Genomic DNA, 19624 nt, shown 5'->3' with positions numbered 1-19624 from the left:
TAACCATGGTGTGGACAATCTCTCTGATACCCCTTAAAACACACCCAAGCAGCTTTGAAAGCTTCTGAGATCCCTTGAGCAAAGGTAGAAATCTTTTTCCGCAGCTCCTCGGACCTCGCATCATCATAAAAGTTGTTCAAGAACTCAACCTTTACATCCTTCCGGCACGTAAGAGATGCAGGCTTCAACTCCTTGAGCCAGGATAGTGCTTCTCCTGTTAAGGAGTGCTGGAAAAGCTTGTAGAGAAGAAAGTCTGAAGATACACCATTAGTCTTGATGCTAGATACCAATTCTTCAAACTTCTCAATATAGTCCATTGGATGCTCATGAGCATGACCATGGAACGGGTGTTGTCCTACAAGAGTGTAGTACCCAGGCTTCAACTCAAAGTTGTTCCTCTGAAATGCAGGAGGACGTATAGCAGAGCTGTTTGAATAGAACAATGCAGGCCTGTTGTATTCTCCAAGTGTACGGTTCTCATCATCTGCTTCAGGAATTACAGTCTCGTCAGCATTCAGCTTCTATCCTTGTGCATTTCTCACATGGCCATCTCCATCTCTGAGAGTACCCTCAACACTTGAATCAGAACCACCGGTGGTGCCATTGCTGCCTTTATCTTAGCTTTTCGAATTCCTCTTTCTAAACCCGCTAGTTCGGAATTGTTATAATCAACTAACTCTTTATTCTGCTGGCTTCTGGTATTAGGCAAAAACCTGAAACACCAAAAAGAAAAGAGAAAACAAAAGCGTAAGTAACAAAATAAAATAAAAAAACTTAGACTAAACTTTTAACCTTAATCTAATAGTAATCAAAATTGAGTCCCCGGCAGCGGCGACAAAATTTGATCGGTTCAAGTTTGCCCTGAGCTACTTTCTCAATTAAGAGATCACTGTAGTACTTAGGGATCAAATCCACAGAGACTCAACGATTACACAATAAATAATTGGTATTAAATTATGCTAAACAAGCACGTTTTCAATTAAATAAAACAGCAAATTAAAATAAAGATTGATTTTTAAACAGTAATGGGGAAACGCTAGGCCTAGGGATATTCTCAGGAAATTCAGAATTGCAAATAAATAATTGTCAGGATTTATAAAGCACCGTTCTTGAACTCAAATCACAAAAATATAATAATTCAACTTTCGTTGCAAAGACTATCTATGTATAGAACCCTAAATTCCAAATCTCTTTGCAAATTTATAAGTTTAAGACATGCATTTAATTTAGGTTTGATAAGTTCACAAAATCCCTAAACCAAATCTCTTTGCGAATAGGTATTTTGCTCTCTAGATCATTTTCAGAAAGTCAATAACACTTTCGTGTCTACCAATTAACCTAAGATCAGATTCTAGGTTGCTTTCACTACTCTATAACAAATTAACCACAATCTACATGAAGAACTCAATTGATTCAATCCTAACAATCTAATATCCTAGCAATTCATGAATTCCTTTGAAAACCCTAAATCTAACATGAAATCTACTCAGACATGGTGAATAAAACAAACATCATGAATAAAATAGATATCATAAAAGAAAGTTAAAACAAAGACACACACATTCAAACACTTCACTTTTTTCTCAAATTCACCTGCTCGTCCCATGTCTTTACATAGAACTACTCCATTTCACCTCTTGTTCTCAAGTCTTCACTGCTCCATCATCACCTTTCACTAGTCTTCATTTATAAGTTCTTCACTCCAGTAGTGTCCAAACATGCATCTTCCATCCATGCTCACAAATTCCCTCCTCAACATGTGTACCTTATCCTCCCAAGAGTACTGAAACTCTCTTCCGGTCTCTCTAACCATTGACTGCCCAATGGAACCCGTAATTTCCTCTTCATTGCCATCTGTTTCCGATGTCTGAGAGTCATGGAATCTATTCCCAAGTGCAACATACAGTAATCCTTCCCAAAATTCAAGAACCCATATTGAACAGGACTTCCAAATAGTTTTCAGAAAGATTACCCGTAATTGATTTAGTTAAGATCATGTCGATACCTGGATTGGTTAGTGAAAGTATATAGTCAATATATAAAAGTATAGAGTTAAGATGGAGTCAAAAATTAGCAAAAGGGTAGAGAATTAAATTTAGTATCAGAATTAAACGTGATAAGAGTCAATGTTTATGGCATTTTTGTAAGTCTGGTCACATATCTGAACGCCATACTTGTATCAGCTGATGAATGGAACTATTTTTGTACAGATTTTCTTCTGATACCTTTTTAGTAAAATTTGTAAGTATTTGACTAATTATTTAGTTTATTGTCTTTTGAGTTTTGACTATGCATATAAATTTTCTAAAAATTAACAAAAAAAAATTAGATCCGAATTTTTTACCAAAATAGTTTACGTTAGTTCGGTATGATGTCGAGGAAAAATACTAGTGGAACTACATTTTAGGTGTATTGACGGAAACCTACCAAAACTTTTTTTTATCCTTAGATGTTTTTTAATTACCAGCATGCCCTTTTTACACGTTACCGGAAAAAACCAATTACAAAAAATGCCACTGCCACGTCAGACAAAAAGGCGCGTGCCACCAATAACTCAGCCATAACGTACGTTACGGCTGAGTAATATCACGTAATGGCTGAGTTCTGGGACAACGGCTGAGTTTCGGGTCAACGGTTGACTTACGATCATAACTCACCCAACAGTTACGACTGACTTATAAAAATCTGGTTGAGTTATGAGAAAACGGCTAATAACTCAGCCGCCGTTACGGCTAATAACTCAGCCGCCGTTACGGCTAATAACTCAGCCGCCGTTACGGCTGAGTTATACTCCGATGGTTGAGTTATCAGAAGTTTGGCTGAGTTATGTTATCGACACGGCTCACTTAACTTTCTCCGGTTGGATGAGTTATCGACAACGGCTGAGTTATCAAATATCGTTACGGCTGACTTATGTTTCAGAGACATAACTCAGTCGTAAATTGGCTGACTTAACAGAAAACTCAACCATGTTACGGCTGACTTATTGACAAAAGATTTATTGCTAATATAGCCTCCAGTTACGGCTGACTTATTTTACGTTATAGCTGACTTATTACCGCTACGGCTGAATTTGGCATCTTAAAAGACATTTTAGTAATTACTTCATTATTTTTCATGTTGTGGCTGATTTAATTTGTGTTGATGGCTGATTTATTTTGGCTGAGTTAAAAATTTGTTTGGTGGCTGTCTTACGACTTCAAAGGCACAATTCCACGTCAGCATAAACGAGGGAAATACGAAAGGTCCCCCATTAGCTCGTGTTTTCTCTTACACTATGTTCTTCATTTTCTGTTCTTCACTTCACTTCTGTTCTTCATTTTCACTTTTGTTCTTCATTTTCACTTATGTTCTTCATTTTCGTTGATGGATCATCCGGTTCCAGTAATTGTTGTGTCTAGTAATTGGGCAAAGAAACAGAAATATGTATTTAACACCGACGATAGAGGTTGTAGAGTTGTGCAGATAGATGCGGAAACAACGCACGAGAAGCTAGTGAAATTGGTTCTTGATGACTACGGACTGCATGAGTTGAGCCACAAGGTAACGATGAGCTACATGCTCTGGTACAAACATATGAAACATATGTCGCATGATACTCCCCCAGTATATGTGTCGAATGATCGACAGTTGTAGTGTTATATAAGCTTGTTGACAATCGATCAGCTACGACTTTGTGTTGAGTTTGCGAAGATGAAGGACTGATCGAATGGAAGGACGAAACGGCCACGCAGTTCGGCTTCAGAAGTAGAATCTACATATGAAGACGCAAGAGGATTTGATGGTTTTTGTTATGATTATAGTGAAAACCTAGAAGATGAAGTCAAAGAAGATGAAGCAGAGTACGAATCAGAGGATGAAAAAGAAGATGACGAGTTTTCAACCCGATTTGACATTTTCGACGACTCCGATGGTGCGTCATCTGATGATGATAACTTTACTGTATACGGCGAGCCTGAGGAGAAAGATGAAGATATCAAAACAGAGGTCATTACTTTGGCAAAGTGGGATCGATTGGGAACTCGGAGTCTTTAACGGTGGAGATGGCTAAGTTAAACATCGTCGTAGGACAACGATACGCGAGCAAAAACGAGTTGGAGAAACGAGTGAAACTTCTTTCGGTGAGAGATGGATTTGATTTTTCAGTACCAAAATCAAATACGACTGTAGTGAATATTACGTGCTGGGTTGAAGGATGTCTTTGGAGAGTTCATGGATCTCAAGAAGGAGATGAGCGTGGTTTTGTTGTTCGTATATACGATTCGGTACACACATGTTCTATGACAGAGAGATATAATCGATCCAAACAAGCAACACCTGATGTTTTGGGACCTCTTTATAGGGACTTTCTTGGTGACATTGGTCCATTAGTTAAACCTAAAAGTGTTGGAATTATCATCAGTAAGCATTTTAGCATAAAGGTAATTACTATGTCACGGCTGATTTATATTTGACTCACGGCTGAGTTTTCGTTCAAGTTATGGCTGAGTTCTCATTACGATACGGCTGAGTTTCGTGGAGTTTTCTTTCCTTTACGGCTGAGTTATCATTACGATGCGGCTGAGTTTTCATTTATGTGTCGGCTGACTTATATATAGTTACGGCTGAGTTATCATTACGACACGACTGAGTTTTCATTTATGTGTCGGCTGACTTATATATAGTTACAGCTGACTTATTATTATATTGGTGCCAACATATGGATTATTGGAAGTCATACAAGACGATAAGGTTTGCAAGACAGATCGATATGGGAAATCCTGAGGGAAGTTTTGAAGAATTGCCTTCCTACCTATACACTATAAGACGGGCAAATCCGGGTACAATAACGCATCTTCAAATTGATGAGTGTGACAGATTCAAGTATGTCTTCATTGCTTTTGGTGCGAGTGTTGCTGGGTTTGCTTACATGCGGAAAGTTGTTGTTGTGGATGGTACGTTTCTCCACGGTAGTTACAAAGGAACGCTTCTAACAGCCCTAGCTCAGGATGGAAATTTCCAAACTTCCCCAATAGCTTTCGCAGTTGTTAACACTGAAAATGATGATTTTTGGCGTTGGTTTTTTACGCAACTCAAAGTTGCTATTCCAGACGAGAGGAATCTTGCGATCATCTCGGACATACATAAGTCAATAAGGAAAGCAATTGGTGAAGTGTATCCGTTGGCTTCTCGTGGAATTTGCACTTATCATTTGTACAAGAACATATTTGTTCCCACTTGTGAAAAAAGCGGCTAGGTGTTTTCAGATGGCTGATTTTACAGAGGCATTCAATGAGATTGAAGCGCTTCATCCTAAACTACATGGATATCTCCAAAGAGCTGGGGTGCAAATGTGGGCGCGCGTTCATTTCCCGGGTGAAAGGTACAACCTAATGACTTCGAACATTGCGTAATTTATGAACAAAGCACTATCAAATAGTAGAAGTCTTCCCATAGTTCGACTGTTAGAATCCATACGGAATATGATGACTAGATGGTTTGCTGAACGGAGAGAGGATGCGAAATCACAGCTAACAAGGCTCTCACGAGGTGTTGAAAAACTGTTAGAGGTAACTGAGCCGATCACGTTACATAAGTGAGCCATAACTTGCTTATAACTCAGTCGTTATTTATATAACTTAGCCATAACATGATTATAACTCAGTCGTTATTTATATAACTAAGACATAACTCAGTCGTTATTTATATAACTTAGCCATAACATGATTATAACTCAGTCGTTATTTATATAACTAAGCCATAACTTTTATGTTTTGTTCTTCCCTCTAATAGGGTCGTTTAGCTGCATCAAGACTTTTTGAAGTACAACCGATTAATGCTTTACGTGTACAAGTACAATATGGAACATCTTTGCATGTTGTAAATTTGTATGCAAAAAGATGCACATGCCGCCGTTTCGAGCACGAGAAAATACCATGCGTCCATGCAATCACAGCTGCAGAGCATATGGGTGTGTCTCGTATTTCCCTGGCCGATCCGACATACCGGAGCAATTATTTGGTTAACGCGTACGCTGATTCAATCTCACCTCCGGATACTGCACTCCCTGTTCCTGAAATTGTAACTAACCAACCGTGCGTGCCTCCGATCGTTGCAACCCAGCCAGGAAGGTCGAAGAAAAGCAGGATTAAATGAACTGTGGAAATTGCACTTCATAATAAACGCCCGAGGAAGCCACACGCATGTTCTCGATGTAAAGAAGTTGGGCATAATGCAAAAACTTGTCGGAAGTAGTATTGTTGGTATGTTGTTGGCATAGATTTTCTCGTTTTGATTATGTGTAGACAATGTTTGTTTTATGTAATCCATATTTCTAGACTAAGCCCTTATGATAACTCAGTCGTAACATATATTTAACTCAGCTGTAACGCGACCTTTCGTCTTTCTACCGTACGATAACCCAGCCGTAACGCGACCTTTCGTCTTCTTTAATATGATAACTCAGCCGTAACATGAATTATCATACAGAATATATTCATGTTACTGATAACTCAGCCATATTAGTTTATTGATAACTCAGCACAATAAGTTACTGATATCTCAGCCCAATAAGGTTACAGATAACTCAGCAGTAATGCGACATTTCGTCTTTTTCCCGTACGATAACTCAGCCATCACATTAACCATCGCAATTTTTCGTGTTCTTCCTTTCTCTCTTTCATCTGATCCCTTTATATATCAGTTTTATTATACCATAAATCTTTTTCCCATTCATTTCATCTTTCATCAATATGGAAGTCGTTCCTCATATGCCAGAACATGTTCTTACAGAGATTCACGCGATTCTTGCCGGACCTGGTCTGGATGATCTTCCCGTTCTATACCCTGCTCAGGGTTTATATGATGCTTTTGTTGACAAAAAAAACAACGAGATGGAGAGATTACCATAACATAATGGTTGAAGCGATCGAGCCTATACTTTCTCAGAACTAGCACCACGAGTGGCCGACTTATCGCTTGATTCCCGCCCGCATCAAGATACATTGGTTTAAGATGCTACTGGTAAGCACCACGTTTAAAGCATTTTCATTCATATGGTTATTTTCTCTTTGCCTAATTTTTTTTCTTTTATGTAGCGCCAATACAACTGGGATCCAAAGCAAACGTTAATCATTTGGACACACTTTAATAAAGATGCGAGTTCAATTTTCATGTGGCAGATGCGTGGGATTAGGAAAAAATGGATCTTAGGTTACGATAAGCCCGAGTGGTTGAATCCAATGGTTTGGGAGAATATTGTCCATATGTTTCAACAACTTGGTGCACACGATCTCTACTGGGAATATTGTTGCTGAATTCCAATAGTTATTTGCTTATGAATGTTTTCAATGATGTTTCCTATGTGTTCTCAAGTTCTTTGCTTTTGAATGTTGTTTGTTCTTTCTGAACTTCTTTTTGAACTTCTTTGTAATCCCAAACAAATATCTTTTCTTTTGAATCATGTTGTTTCTTTTTTTCTTCATTTTAGCAATTTTAACAGCCATATAACTCAGCCGTAATGTTATCAATAACTCAGCCATAACGTAGTATAAGTCAGCCATACCCTAAATATGCGTTATGTCAATTTCTAGTTATAACTCAGCCGTAATGGAATCACGTAAATACTAGGTTATTGATAACTCAGCCGTAATGTTATCTATAACTCAGCCATAACGTAGTATAAGTCAGCCATACCCTAAATATGCGTTATGTCAATTTCTATTTATAATCAAGTTATGAAATCACATAAATACTAGGTTTAAATATGATACAATCATGTTACCATATTATTCATCAATAATTAGACTTTGTTGGTAACATTTCAAAAACTATCACACAAAAACTAGTTTCTAGTCATAACCAACACTACTTAATTTGAACTGGATGAAATTGTGTAAATTTTTCATTTTCTTTTCAAAATTAACAATCTTAACATGCATATTTGCTGCTAATATATATTTATTATATTTCATATCCATTATATACTTATATAATTGGTAATTATAAATTATAATTATACTCATAACTCAGCCGTAACTTGAACACATTAACTCAGCCGTAACATAATCATAAGTCAGCCATACCCCATTTCTCATTTAACATGAAAAGAACTCTTAAAATTGCTGGTTAAACAACACAAATTACAACATAACCAGTCTAAACATCATGAAACATGAATGAAACAACAATTATATTCTCTCCCATAGCCAAACAATTGCGATTCCTTTTACAAAGAGTAGAGAAATTGTCTTCAAAGCTGTTTTACCCATATCATCCTCAATCTTCTTCATCAGTTCTTCCTCAAGCTTGTCAAACATTTCTTTTTGGAGATCAAAATTTTGAGTATGTTGATGCCTTAAGTCCGTCATATCTTCTTCTATTCTCTTTACCTTTGCGTCGACCATCTAAATTTCTTCAACCGATGCCTCATCAACCCATTTGAAGAAATTCGACTCACTCGGCCTCTAATTAACAAAAAACCAACATCGATACCCATATGTTAACAATAAACAATTAAAAACTAATTATTACCTTCAAAGCAATCAAGCATCTATAGAAGATACGGTAAGGGTTTTCCTTTGTCTTTGATATGTATGTGATGATATCGTTACCACACCAACATCCGCAATTCGTCGGAAGATCTGGAGGATAAGCACCATGTGCTGAACGATATGAACTCGAACAGTAGTCGCTCATTATTAAAAATTGAGAACTGGAACCCAAAAATCGAAGATAAACCCAGAGAGAGGAGGCAAGAAATTGATAAGAACCCTAAATCCCCAATCTGATTTCTCGATTATGTCTATAAGGGAGAAGAAAGAAGGAAACGACGTCGTGCGAAATTGAATCGGCCAAACCACGAATTTAATTTAGTATAACTCAGCCAAACCTCAAAATCTGTCTGTGGCTTAACTCGGCCAAACCTCGAATTTGAATATCAAAATCATAACTCCGCCGTAACATATATATAACTCAGCCGTAACGTTATGTGTAACTCAGCTGTAACATATCTATAACTCAGCCAAACCTCGAATTTGAAATATAAGATTTTTTATACATTCATGTTATTAGAACACTTAGATAAGACGAATTTAAGGTTTTTATTCACTGTAAAAATGTATATAATTAAATTAGCTCTTGTTTATACCTTTTAAGACTTATGTATCCAACAAAGAGATAAATCCTAGTAATGGTTCTCCATTCTATCTTGTAATACCCTAATGTAATACAATTTTATCTTTTATATTAGTCTAAATTTTATCATTTACATTAAAGATAGTTTTTTTATATATTCTAATACCATAATGTTAAGTTTATTGTTGAATTTAAAATGCTTGATTATTGTTGAGTTCAACCGTCATTCGGATATCAGCCATAACAAAACCATAACTTAGCCATAAACATAACTATAACTCAGTCATTACAAATCCACAAATGAGCCATGATGTTCGAGATTCCAATAATTTACATATTATCATAATAAGTATACTAAAACATAATATTACTGAAACTGGTTGAGGTAATCCGCTGCCTCATCGAAAATGTCTGCTGCCATCTTCAGCCGTATACCTTGGATATTTTCATCACAGAGGCCATCGAAACTAACACCAAGTGCTAGGCATTCCACATATTTGAGAGAGTACACGCCACAGTCCCATCGCCTTACTATGTGGACGGATTTCAGCAGGGACTAATGCGTTGAGAATTGCTGGAAGCATCTGCGTAAACGGCTTAACACACTTCATCATTTTTGCTTCACTTTCAGGTGTTACCTGTCCCACAATACTGTCATAAACCACGGGTCTAAAAACGCAATACCTTTGGTGTGGAATGGGCAGGGGTCTTCAAGGAACCGTTTCGTGAGGAGTCTCATAAACGCACTCACATGCTGAAAAAAAACCATAAGGTATGATAAATATAAGTCAACCATAACTAATATATAACTCAGCCATAACTTAGCTATAACGCAGCCATAACTCAGCCATAACTCAGCCATAACGTAGCCATAACTCAGCCTTCAAGCTGAATGATAACTCAGTCACGACAAAAAAGGGGAAAACTTACATCGTCCCTCAGCCAGCCATACTTATTGTCCGTAGCTGGCCAATCCTTTCTTTCAGTGATGAGTCTCTTGTAGAATTCAATTTCAGGGACTGCCTTGCCATATGGGGTAGCCCTAACAAACAACACACTTTAATATACATAAAAAGGGGGGGTAAAGAAGAAGTAATCAATAGGTCAATAGGTACGAAGACTTACTTGTGTGGACTTAAGTGTTCCAATAATCTCTCCAATCTGGCCGGATCAACAGGGGCGAAAGGATCATATATTGCAACAGAGGGTACACAGTTCTTCCTCATACATGTCAGCCCGTTCTCTCCAATAATAGGAAAAACATGAGGATTTGGCTGTGGCTCCAATGCACTCCCATCTTTAGCAAACTTCACATTTGCTCTCCTTAATCCTTTAATCCTTTCATTCCTAATCTTTTCTTCTTCATCAACATCAGATTCAGGTAAGACGTTCAAATTCTCAAAAGGATTATTGTCAGTGACATCCTCTATTTCACTATCACAAGCTTTGTTGTCCCCTTTGTTGTCCACTTTGTTGTCCTCAACCTCAACCTGTTTCTTTCCTTCCTTTGAGAATTTGAATTTCACAAGAGGAATCTTAACAACATCTTCAGCAAGTTCTTCCACCAGATCAGAAGGGACACTTGGTTTCAGCTGCTGAACACCTCTAGGCTTTCTACCTCTCTTCTTTGGCTGGCCTTTTTCCTCATTCCCTTTCCTCCTTACTTCAGCTTCTGCCCTCTTCTTTTCATCTACTTCTTTTTTCTTTTGGGCATATGTGATCGGCTCAAATTTGCCCTGAGCTACTCTCTCAATTAATAGATCACTGTAGTACTTAGGGATCGAATCCACAGAAACTCAAAGATTACACAGTAAATATTCGGTATTAAAATTAAGCTAAGCAAGCAGGTTTTAAATCAAATAAAAACAGCAAATTAAAATAAAGATTGGTTTTTAAACAGTAATGAGGAAACACTAGGCCTAGGGATATTCTCAGGAAATTCAGAATTGCAAATAAATAATTGTCAGGATTTATAAAGCACCGTTCTTGAACTCAAATCACAAAATTATAATTAATCAACTTTTGTTGCAAAGACTATCTATGTCTAGAACCCTAAATTCCAAATCTCTTTGCAATTTTATAAGTTTAAGACATGCATTTAATTCAGATTTGATAAGTTCACAAAATCCCTAAACCAAATCTCTTTGCGAATAAGTATTTTGCTCATCTAGATTATTTTCAGGAAATCAATAACACTATCGTATCTACCAATTAACCTAAGATCATATTCTAGGTTGCTTTCACTACTCTAGAACAAATTAACCACAATCTAGATGAAGAACTCTATTGATTCAATCCTAACAATCTAACAACCTAACAATTCATGAATTCCTTTGAAAACCCTAAACCTAACAAGAGATCTACTCAGACATGGTGAATGAAACAAACATCATGCACAAAATAGATATCATAAAATAAAGTCATAGAAGAAGTAAAGGAGTTCTGAATCTTCTCTGAATGAGGTTTTGATTCTTCTCTCCTGACTTTCTACAAATCTCTCTCTCCAAAATAAAGCTTAAGTCTTAACAAAACCCTAAAAACTCAATATATATGTCTTAACCACGAACTGGGCTTAATTGCAAATAAGGGAAACTTCTGGGCCGAATCTGCAAATCTTCTGAACTTCAATTAAATTGCCGTCAGATATTGGTGTCGATCGGCACCAGAAGTTGTGACGCTCGACACTCACACCAAATATGCTTTCCCGGTACGTTCCTTCGGCACATCTTCTCCAAATGCTCCCAAATGCTCCAAAAAGCTCCAATCCAATGCCAAATAGCTCATAATCCTGAAATGACTCAAAAAGACTCGAAAACACTAGAAAACCTCTATAAATAATACTTATATCAAGACCAAAAACCCGTAAAAACCATGATATATCAACTCCCCTAGACTTAGCCTTTGCTTGCCCTCAAGCAAAACAGAAACTTAACCTGTGAAAGAAATTTGAAAACGCGGGAACTCACTCAACTGTAGGAAACTCTTCTTTGCACTCTTCATCCCCTTGACTCTAGAACTTACTTTATGTACTTTGCCTATGAGAAGCATCAACATTCCTTACTCTAATCCCACAATCCTCAGGAATCTCCTGTCTCTCCATTGTCATCTCTTTACATAATTTAAAACAAGTAAAGATGAATTCTTACCGAGGGAATATCGATCAATGGCATATGGACTCTTCTCGAACCAAGACATTCTTCGTATGATTTCACTTCTTCTCCCTTTTCTCACTTCTAAGGTAATCGACATCTCCCTACTTTTCTAGGGTATCATTTTATTTTTTCAACGATTCTTTTTTTTTCTTTCTTTTCTGCTTTTTTTTTTTTATAACTCTTTTTATTCGAGTATCCATGAGATCCGAAGTATGAGCGGGTTTACGCGACATCCCTCATATCACTTCTACCTATAGCCTTTTCCACAGTTTCTTTTAAAGGCTGAAGGGAAGAGAGTAGGAAGGAATCATACTTTGAAAAAGTGCAGTGTCTTGTGCGGCTCGAAGAAGAAGTCTAGTCCAATGTATTCCAACTCCCAAGGTAAGAGACTAAGTCCAATTAAGTCCTGATAAAAGTAGAGACAACGTTAGATCAACTGGATATCCAATGAATAAGGGCTTTCAGGATTGTTGATACAGCTCATAGTCATTCCAAACTTCGGTTCTGAGATCAAGCATAATCAAGAGTCATAAGAGTGTTAATCCAAATCAGAGAAACCGTTAGACTGAGTTCATAGTTCCCAACAAAAATTTTGACTCAATAAAACACAAAAAATAAAAATAAAAATTTGGACTGACTCCATAAAACTCCAAAAGAATAAACAATGTTAGTAACTACCTCCCCCAGACTTAAACAACACTGTCCCTAGTGTTGCCAATCCTAAGATTGGCAAATAAAAGAAAATAAAACAAAAATAAATGCAAAAGAAATAGAAAAAAAACTTACAAGTGGGTTGCCTCCCACTAAGCGCTTGTTTTCAGTCATTAGCTTGACTTTGTCGGGGTTCATGCATCCGGTTGGTCAGAAAGCGGCACTAAATGCCTCCGAGAATAGTGTCTCATCATCCAAAGTGGTTTATAAGCATTAGGTGTAGGAGATCGACCAAGTACACGAGGAACAGCAGCAGGGCATAGTCTAGGTATGGGTGGGACACTTCTTCTACCTGCAACATCATCAAAAGAACCAACAAGCGCTCTACGATAATCTCGTGGCCTTGTTAACTGCAAAACAGTCTTTGTACCTTTGAAAGTCTTATTGATGATATGAGAAGATTTGGGTAAAGAAGTTGCGTACCTTTGCTTTTCTCGAGGTCTCTAGAGTATGGGTGGTGAAGCTTTCCGATTCAGATTAGGGCTCAAGCTTGCAGTAGTAAGATCAACCCGAAAACCATCCATTTTTGGCAAGTTCGGACTGTCGTGGCGAGGGGTGTCGATCGACACCATGGTGGTGTCGCTCGACACTGAGCCTGATGCTTGTGTTCAGCACTTTTTCTGCAATTTGTCTCAGCGATCCTCATCTCTAGCACAAAAACATCATCTTTCAATAACTTAACAGTAGCTAGACCCCCGCTCTGGTCCCTAGTCCTAAACAGATGATTACTAGCAATAATGTCTTCTGAATACCCTACGACTGCCTTGTCATCCATGGCTTCCTCTACAGAACAAGTCTGGCCATCAATAGTAGGTGCTCTTCTCAACTTTTCCATGTCAAAGTTCATAACCGAATCACCAACATGCAGTCCAATCTTTCCTTTCTGAACATCTATAAGAGCACCAACGGTAGCCAAGAAAATCTCCCAAGGATAATATGATCCTTAGGTTCTTTAGCATACTCAAGAACAACAAAATCAGCAGGAATCATGCATTCACCAACTCTTATCAAAACATCCTCTAAAATACCTTTGGGAATCCTTTTCGATCTATCAGCTAAGATAAGGAGATCCTAGTCGGCTTGAAATCTGTCATCCCAAGTCTCACAGCAACAGAGTATGGTATCAAGTTGATACCAGAGCCAAGATCATAAAGAGAGTGAGGAAATCTTTCTGTGAAGATAGAGCAGTCTAGCACGAAACTTCTTGGATCAGGTTACTTCTCCGGAATCCTGCTCTGAATCATGGCACTAACTTTTTTGGAAACAAACATTTTCTTCTTCTTTTCTTTCTTACTCTGTGGGGTCTGTTTCAAGAAGATAGCACCCATGTCTCTAGCCAGCAAAGATCCTTCCTCAGGGCTCGCTTCATTTTGGACCATCCTCTTAACACACCGCTTAAGCATAGGTGAATCACGATCTGCATGATCTAGAGGTATCTCAGTAACCACCTTTTCCATCATTGCCTTGCATCGAGCTTCTTCTATCTCCTGTTTAGACTTCCTAGGCTTTGGAAAAGGAACCTTAGGCTTGTAGATCTTTTCTGTAGATGGTCGCGGAGTTTCGGGAAAATCCGGTTGTGTCTGTGAGGGGGTGTCGATCGACACTGGGAAGGTGTCGCTCGACACAGTGATTTGGTGTCGATAAGGTGGTCTCGATCGCGGTCGATATTGGTCCGTCGGGAGCCGAATCCACGAGAACTGGTGTTAGTGTCGATCGACACCGTGAGATGGTGTCGAGCGACACTTGCTGTGCGAGTGCAGTTTCATCATCTTCTCTTGTTTCCTCCTCCCACACATTATCTCCATCTCTAATCAAAATGGCATTACACCCTTCTCGTTTCTTCACAGATCCAGTAGTCCGTGCAGCAAGAGTTTCTAACTTATTGGTATAAGTGCTCAGAGCTTCGATTTTGCCATTCAAGTTAGTGTACATGGCATCCATCTTCCCGTTGAAGTCCACTTTCATGTTCTGCTGACCCGCTAAAATCTGTTCTGGCATGGACTTCATCTCAGTATCTGTAGATGGAGAGGGAGGTGAGTGGTAAGAAGAATTTCCATCGGTGCTGATGAAACTGCTGCTGCCTTTCTGACCATACCCATTGTTGTATCGGTTACCCTGTGTGTTACCAAACTTCTGACCTTGATACCCAGCACCATTGACGTAGTTCACGTCTTCTTTTTCATCCTCATATGATTCAAAAGCCTCAACCTCAGCAGCAAACTTAACACTCTTCTTAGTAACAAGAAGGTTATGCACTGAATCGAGCTTTACCTTAACGTCAGCGAGTTGAACACCATCCATGTTTTGAGCTAGCTTCTTCTTCTCAAAATCAGCGACCTTAGTACTGTTGATGGAAGCTAAGTTCTCAATCAGTTTGGTGGCTTGAGCTGGAGACCTTGTGTTGTAGTTACCGTTGCTAGCAGCATCCAAAGCCATCTGGTACCTCCAATCCAATCCTCTATAGAAAATGCCCAAAAGCTGAAATTTTTCATACCCGTGGTGTGGACAATCTCTCTGATAACCCTTAAAACGCACCCAAGCAGCCCTGAAAGCCTCTGAGATCCCTTGAGAAAAGGTAGAAATCTTTTTTCGCAACTCCTCTGATCTCGCATCATCATAAAAGTTGTTTAAGAACTCAACTTTTACATCCTTCCAGCACGTAAGAGATCCAGGCTTCAACTCCTTCAGCCAAGATAGTGCTTCTCCAACTAAAGAGTGCTGGAAAAGCTTGCCGAGCAGAATATCCGAAGATACACCATCAGCCTTGATGCTAGATACCAGATCCTCAAACTTCTCAATATGATCCATTGGATGCTCATAAGTATGGCCATGGAACGGGTGTTGTCCTACAAGAGTGTAGTATCCAGGCTTCAACTCAAAGTTGTTCCTTTGAAATGGAGGAGGACGTATAGCAGAGCAGTTAGAATAGAACAGAGCAGGCCGGTTCTCATCCTCTGCTTCAGCATTCAACGCCAACTGTGCATTGTCAGCTGCGGCTTGGTGTCGATCGACACCCGCCTGGTGTCGATCGACACCCGCCTGGTGTCGCTCGACCCCAACGGCGAGTGGTTCAAGAATTACAGTCCCGTCAGCATTCAGGTTCTGCCCTTGTGCATTCCTCACATGGCCATCTCCATATCTGAGAGTACCCTCAGCATCTTGAATTAGAATCACTGGTGGTGCCATTGCTGCCCTTTTCTTAGCTTTTCGAATTCCTCTTTCTAAACCTACTATTTCTGAATTTTTGAGATCAACTAACTCTTTGTTCTGCTGGCTTCTGGTATTAGGCATAAACCTGAAACACCAAAAAGAAAAGAGAAAAGAAAAACGTAAGTAACAAAATAAAATTAAAAACTTAGATTAAACTTTTAACCTTAATCTAATGGAAATCAAAATTGAGTCCCCGGCAGCGGCGCCAAAATTTGATTGGCTCAAATTTGCCCTGAGCTACTCTCTCAATTAAGAGATCACTGTAGTACTTAGGGATCGAATCCACAGAGACTCAAAGATTACACAGTAAATATTCGGTATTAAAATTAAGATAAGCAAGCAGGTTTTAAATCAAATAAAAACAGAAAATTAAAATAAAGATTGGTTTTTAAACAATAATGAGGAAACACTAGGCGTAGAGATATTCTCAGGAAATTCAGAATTGCAAATAAATAATTGTCAGGATTTATAAAGCACCGTTCTTGAACTCAAATCACAAAATTATAATCAATCAACTTTCGTTGCAAACACTATCTATGTCTAGAACCCTAAATTCCAAATCTCTTTGCAAATTTATAAGTTTAAGACATGCATTTAATTCAGATTTGATAAGTTCACAAAATCCCTAAACCAAATCACTTTGCGAATAGGTATTTTGCTCATCTAGATTATTTTTAGGAAATCAATAACACTTTTGTGTCTACCAATTAACCTAAGATCAGATTCTAGTTTGGTTTCACTACTCTAGAAAAAATTAACCACAATCTAGATGAAGAACTCTATTGATTCAATCCTAACAATATAACAACCTAACAATTCATGAATTCCTTTGAAAACCCTAAACCTAACAAGAGATCTACTCAGACATGGTGAATGAAACAAACATCATGAATAAAATAGATATCATAAAAGAAAGTAATAGAAGAAGTAAAGGAGTTCTGAATCTTCTCTGAATGAGGTTTTGATTCGTCTCTCCTGACTTTCTACAAATCTCTCTCTCCAAAATAAAGCTTAAGTTTTAACAAAATCCTAAAAACTCAATATATATGTCTTGACCACGAACTGGGCTTAATTGCAAATAAGGGAAACTTCTGGGCCGAATCTGCAAATCTTCTGAACTTCAATTAAGCGAGAAATTCAATTGCCGTCAGATATTGGTGTCGATCAACACCAGAAGTTGTGACGCTCGACACTCACACCAAATATGCTTTCCCGGTACGTTCCTTCGGCACATCTTCTCCAGAACTTCTTCTTCTTCTTCCTGAATTTTCTTCTCCTGAAACTTCATAACATAAAACAACTCAGCCAAAACAAAGGTATAACTCAGCCATAACACAAAACAACTCAGCCATAACAGAGGTATAACTCAGCCGTAACATAAAACAACTCAGCTAAAACAGAGGTATAACTCAGCCATAACATAACTCATAACTCATCCATAACATTCAACAACTCAGCCGTAATGTATTTGATAACTCAGCCATAACATAAACAACTAAGTAGAAACATCGAATAACTCAGCCATTACATAAAACTAAGAGAACTCAGCTTACCGGGGGACTAGTAACAGAGTAGTCTTGGCTTGACTGTTTCTTGAGAATTTCAGGTGTCTGTTCTTTTTTTTCTCAAAAGCATCACTGACTCTGATATTAGAGATGCTCTTGATATTGGCGATGTTCTTGAGTGGTAATGTGTCGTCATTTGTCGTCATTCTGAATGTTTTTGCCTCCACTCATGAGACCAGCTAGGCCTCCTCCTCTGGCAACGAAGGAAATTAGGCCTTTTATCTTGATGAATTCTTCATCAACATGTGTGAACTTATCATCAAAGGTCTCAACCTTTGATTTCATGGTCTCAATACTTGATTTCATTTCAGAAACCATACCCACGAGTAATTTAAGTGACGCCTTTCCACCAGCATCGTCCTCTTCACTATCAGCCTGCAAAACATACACAAAAATTGATAATTAAAACATACACAAATATATATGACTATATAACATGTAACTTACCTTTAGCTCCTCACTCTTCTTCTTCTTATTCTTCTGTTCATGAGGCTCGTTTATCTTCTTCTTCTTCTTCTTCTTCTTCTTCTGTGTATCTTCTGCACCAGAATCACCACCCTTTTCAACTTTCTGCTTCTTAGCGGGAGTTTCAGACTCAACCGCTGCTCTAACTTTTCCACCTTTATCCTCATGTATGTCATTGACCAAGTTGTTAAGTTCTGGGTCTTCTTCTGTCTGATTTGGCCACGTATGAAAAAGCTCACTTACATCACCCTTCATCACCATTTTACTCACACGGAACTACATTAGAAGACAAACATCAATAAGTATAACTCATAAAGACAAAACAAATACATAACTCAGCCATTACTAAACTATAACTCAGCCATAACTAATATATAACTCAGCCATAAATAAAAATAACTCAGCCACAACTAAATATTATTCTGCCATAACTCAATTATAACTCAGCCGTAACTAAATTATAACTCAGCCATAACTAAACCGTAACTCAGTCATAACATAAAATAGAGATCACTAAAATATAAGTCAGCCATTGAAAACAGATAATCTTACCTCACTATACTTTTTGATATCTTCAGCAATGGCCACATCTAATGCTGAACGTGTACGGGTTCCAGGCCATCGAAACAACGGGATCTCTTCATTCTCGACTAAATTCCCGAATCGCTCTCCTAAGCATTAGATAGAATCATATGCCCAAGCTTGTAACATGTAAACCGGCCCACCAAGGGTGTACGAACTACCTCTAGGATTCAAGCACTTGACATTATCAACCATAGTCTCAAATGCGACCCGACCCCATGGATAAGCCTTCACGGCTTTATCATCAGAAACTATTTTTGCAGCTTCAAATGGTATCCGTGAGTTATGATGCACGCAGTAAAGTCCAATGGCTAAAAAAATCAATAGCCCCAACCATTTGCGCTTCTCAACAGACCATGACCGGCACACTGATAATCCTTTAAGTAGCTCATCATATGTTGGACCTTCCCCACCAGGAACTTTCAATTCTTCTGTTAAGAACTGTTTGTAGTCAACTGAAGGTTCAAACTTCTCTGATGGAGTTGGATCTATGTTTAACCCAGTGAGGTGAGCGAATTCATTCAAACCAAACCTTATAGGCTGGCCACCAACTAAACACCAAATCTCTTTCTGTTTTATTCTCAACTGTCTACACAATAAATAGTGTACAGTCTTAGCAGACCAAACGAATTTGCTTTCAACTAATTTAGCAACTATTCCAAGAGGTAATTGCTTGATCTCATCCCACGCGTCTTGTCCAATTGATTCCCTAACCCCAGGGAAATCTGCCATCCTAAAATAGGTACACATGCTTTTATTCTTGAGGCTAGACATCCCTTCTTCGTAAAGTCTCGGTGGGTAACGCATTGCTTGTTCTGCAGCCAT

At 38.3% G+C, this 19624-nt stretch overlaps 3 protein-coding genes and 2 non-coding genes across 5 annotated transcripts; 3 read left to right on the top strand and 2 right to left on the bottom strand.

Moving 5' to 3' along the window:
* On the top strand, positions 1-107 carry LOC111830832. The gene has a single exon (XR_002834161.1). It is a non-coding gene; the product is annotated as a small nucleolar RNA R71 (small nucleolar RNA).
* Positions 108-4699: 4592 nt separating this feature from the next.
* Positions 4700-6135, top strand: LOC111830617. The gene is made up of 4 exons (XM_023783101.1): positions 4700-5147; positions 5230-5362; positions 5474-5549; positions 5773-6135. Exons 1-4 carry the CDS (start codon positions 4700-4702, stop codon positions 6133-6135), a joined length of 1020 nt encoding a protein of 339 aa, XP_023638869.1.
* Positions 6136-9581: 3446 nt separating this feature from the next.
* LOC111830616 lies at positions 9582-12214 on the bottom strand. Its single transcript, XM_023783100.1, has 5 exons — positions 12145-12214; positions 10240-10855; positions 10045-10156; positions 9767-9868; positions 9582-9698 (listed from the first exon to the last, which is right to left on the bottom strand). Exons 1-5 carry the CDS (start codon positions 12212-12214, stop codon positions 9582-9584), a joined length of 1017 nt encoding a protein of 338 aa, XP_023638868.1.
* A 3254-nt stretch (positions 12215-15468) lies between these two features.
* On the top strand, positions 15469-15572 carry LOC111830831. The gene has a single exon (XR_002834159.1). It is a non-coding gene; the product is annotated as a small nucleolar RNA R71 (small nucleolar RNA).
* A 2312-nt stretch (positions 15573-17884) lies between these two features.
* Positions 17885-19624, bottom strand: LOC111830615. Its single transcript, XM_023783099.1, has 4 exons — positions 18961-19624; positions 18770-18888; positions 18200-18493; positions 17885-18127 (listed from the first exon to the last, which is right to left on the bottom strand). Exons 1-4 carry the CDS (start codon positions 19622-19624, stop codon positions 17885-17887), a joined length of 1320 nt encoding a protein of 439 aa, XP_023638867.1.

The sequence above is a fragment of the Capsella rubella genome, unplaced genomic scaffold, assembly GCF_000375325.1.
Source record: "Capsella rubella cultivar Monte Gargano unplaced genomic scaffold, Caprub1_0 scaffold_5, whole genome shotgun sequence".
In the NCBI taxonomy this organism is placed as follows: Eukaryota; Viridiplantae; Streptophyta; class Magnoliopsida; order Brassicales; family Brassicaceae; genus Capsella; species Capsella rubella.
This window is presented reverse-complemented; position numbering and strand designations above follow the sequence as displayed.

Coding starts and splice junctions, on each gene's coding strand:
- LOC111830617 (XM_023783101.1), top strand. CDS start 4,700: ATGGATTATTGGAAGTCATACAAGACGATAAGGTTTGCAAGACAGATC. Junction 5,148..5,229: donor GTCAATAAGGAAAGCAATTG/GTGAAGTGTATC, acceptor TTGTGAAAAAAG/CGGCTAGGTGTTTTCAGATG. Junction 5,550..5,772: donor GTGTTGAAAAACTGTTAGAG/GTAACTGAGCCG, acceptor TCCCTCTAATAG/GGTCGTTTAGCTGCATCAAG.
- LOC111830616 (XM_023783100.1), bottom strand. CDS start 12,214: ATGGAGAGACAGGAGATTCCTGAGGATTGTGGGATTAGAGTAAGGAAT. Junction 9,869..10,044: donor ATGGCTGGCTGAGGGACGAT/GTAAGTTTTCCC, acceptor GTTTTTTTTCAG/CATGTGAGTGCGTTTATGAG. Junction 9,699..9,766: donor TAGACCCGTGGTTTATGACA/GTATTGTGGGAC, acceptor CCGTTTACGCAG/ATGCTTCCAGCAATTCTCAA.
- LOC111830615 (XM_023783099.1), bottom strand. CDS start 19,624: ATGGCTGCAGAACAAGCAATGCGTTACCCACCGAGACTTTACGAAGAA. Junction 18,494..18,769: donor ATATCAAAAAGTATAGTGAG/GTAAGATTATCT, acceptor CTTCTAATGTAG/TTCCGTGTGAGTAAAATGGT. Junction 18,128..18,199: donor AGAAGAGTGAGGAGCTAAAG/GTAAGTTACATG, acceptor TATGTTTTGCAG/GCTGATAGTGAAGAGGACGA.